Source organism: Tursiops truncatus, chromosome 16 (genome assembly GCF_011762595.2).
Source record: "Tursiops truncatus isolate mTurTru1 chromosome 16, mTurTru1.mat.Y, whole genome shotgun sequence".
Taxonomy (NCBI): domain Eukaryota; kingdom Metazoa; phylum Chordata; class Mammalia; order Artiodactyla; family Delphinidae; genus Tursiops; species Tursiops truncatus.
Genome location: NC_047049.1, coordinates 18,489,910 through 18,491,890, shown reverse-complemented (window position 1 = coordinate 18,491,890; position 1,981 = coordinate 18,489,910). Strand labels below are relative to the sequence as shown.

General features: G+C 42.2%; 1 protein-coding gene across 1 annotated transcript; it reads right to left on the bottom strand.

Annotated features, from left to right (window-relative positions):
- Positions 1-312: 312 nt before the first annotated feature.
- Positions 313-1,498, bottom strand: LOC117308489 (non-histone chromosomal protein HMG-17). The gene has a single exon (XM_033841897.2). The coding sequence runs from the start codon at positions 1,385-1,387 to the stop codon at positions 1,115-1,117; it is 273 nt and encodes a 90-aa protein (XP_033697788.1). The 5' UTR covers positions 1,388-1,498; the 3' UTR covers positions 313-1,114.
- Between the last annotated feature and the right edge of the window lie 483 nt (positions 1,499-1,981).

The following is a 1,981-nucleotide window of genomic DNA, read 5'->3' as shown; positions in this document are numbered from 1 at the left end:
TTTATTCTTCCATATGAACTTTATTATCAACTTGTTTAGCTTCAGAAAAAAAACTTAACTGAATCTTTATTGGGATCACAATAAATGTCCTTATGATGCTGAGTTTTCCTAAGAACATGTCTTTCTATTGGTTCAAACAAATTTTGTGTTTTCAGGAGTATTTTATAGGTTCCCTCATACAGGTTATGCACATTTCTTGTGAGGTTAATGCCTAGGTTTTTTTTTTTAATCTTACTTTTTAACCCCCTTTGCTATTGTGAATGGGGTTTTATCTTCTCTTCCCTTGTATCTTTTTTTTTTTTTTCCAAGTCAAACTGTATCCAGCTTCATTAAAGATACTTTTCATAAACAATCATGGTATTTCAGGCAGGACATGGGCAGACAATCGTTAACAGTATACAACTTTCAAACTCCCTTTTGCAATGGACTACCAAAATCAGAAAGCCACTATAAAACCCCATGAAGTCTTCATGTGATGCTCTGAACAGGGAAAGTTTAGAGTGAGGGTTGACATTTCACATTTAGTATGTTGTTTAACAACTTTTCACAAGCCGACCCTTTCAGGAAATGAAAATGGCAAAAGTATCAATCTGAAGATCCACAATCTAAAAAAGGAACCGCTGCTCTTTTGAGGGACGCCATCTCAATGGTGACAATGCAAAGTCCAGATTGCCTGACATACTGGTAACCAATTTTTGGGGGTCAGGTTCCAACAGGTCTCTGGGTTTAAGGGAGTCAAGTCTATGCTGAAGGTGGAGAGGGAGAAGAGAACATAAAAACTAACTTTAGTTTCCACACCACAAGGCATTTGTGCCAAGGTGGCTACTGTGTGTCAGTATCAAGGAACCCCCTCCTTCCTGGGAACCAAGAGGAAGTCTCTCAAAACCAGACGGGAAAGGTGTTTTTCTCCCATGTCAATCCAGCTTCAGAGACAATCTATTAGTGACATGTGCTCTTCCCCCAAAAAACAACAATGAAGTGTTCTGTATGCTAACAACATAGCTTAAAAAAAAAAAAAGTAGAACAAAATTCTGCATTTTTATAAAACTTGATAAAAAATAGTATTTCAAACTGTACAGTCACCAGAAGTACACAGTTATCAAAAATGCACACTTCACTTGGCATCTCCAGCACCTTCAGCTTTCTGTGCCTGGTCTGTTTTGGCATCTCCATTTTCTGCAGGATTATTCCCATCCTTGCCAGCATCAGCTTTCCCCTTTTTCCCTTTGGGTACCTTCTCTCCCTTCTTTGCAGGGGCCTTTTTAGGCTTGGGCTCTGGCTTTGGAGGAACAGGTTTAGCAGATAACCTTGCAGATCTTCTCTGTGGTTCATCCTTCACCTTGGTTTTATCTCCTTTAGCATCCCCTTCAGCCTTTCTCTTGGGCATGGTGGCGACGGCGGCGGGACGTATGCACTGGACACGGGGATGCAGTGGCGCGCGGCTTTGGCCAGTCCAAGGGTCGCTCTCGCCTCTTCTTCCCTTGTATCTTCTAATAGGTTATTTTGTATATGTGAAGTCTGTTGCTTTCTGCAATAGGTATCAATCAAGGTCGGGTCAGAAGAGAGAAACAGAAACAATTAACACAGATTATTTCATACAACTAATTGCTAACTGATATAAAGGTGTTAAGTGGGTAACTGAAAAGATGAAAAAAGAACACCAAGGTGTCACAGAGGAAGGCCCTTCAGGAAGTGGCTACTGCCCATAGGGTAAAAAGGGAAGAGGATGAAGTTATTAATTCTAGAAGTTTGGGGTGGGGTCCTGCAGAGCTGACACTTGGACTTTGAGGAGGGGTCTGCTGGGCTGGTGCTGGCCTCTCCAAGCTCAGAGAAAGGGCCTATGGGAAGTGGACTTCTGAGGAGAGGACATGGACTGGCTGGAGCTGGTGTCTTTGAAGGGTGCATGAGGAGGCTGGTTCTGTAATTCTTGGAGAAACTGAAAATTGGATCCCTGCTACTGCTGTTACTAGAGTGAGGGCTC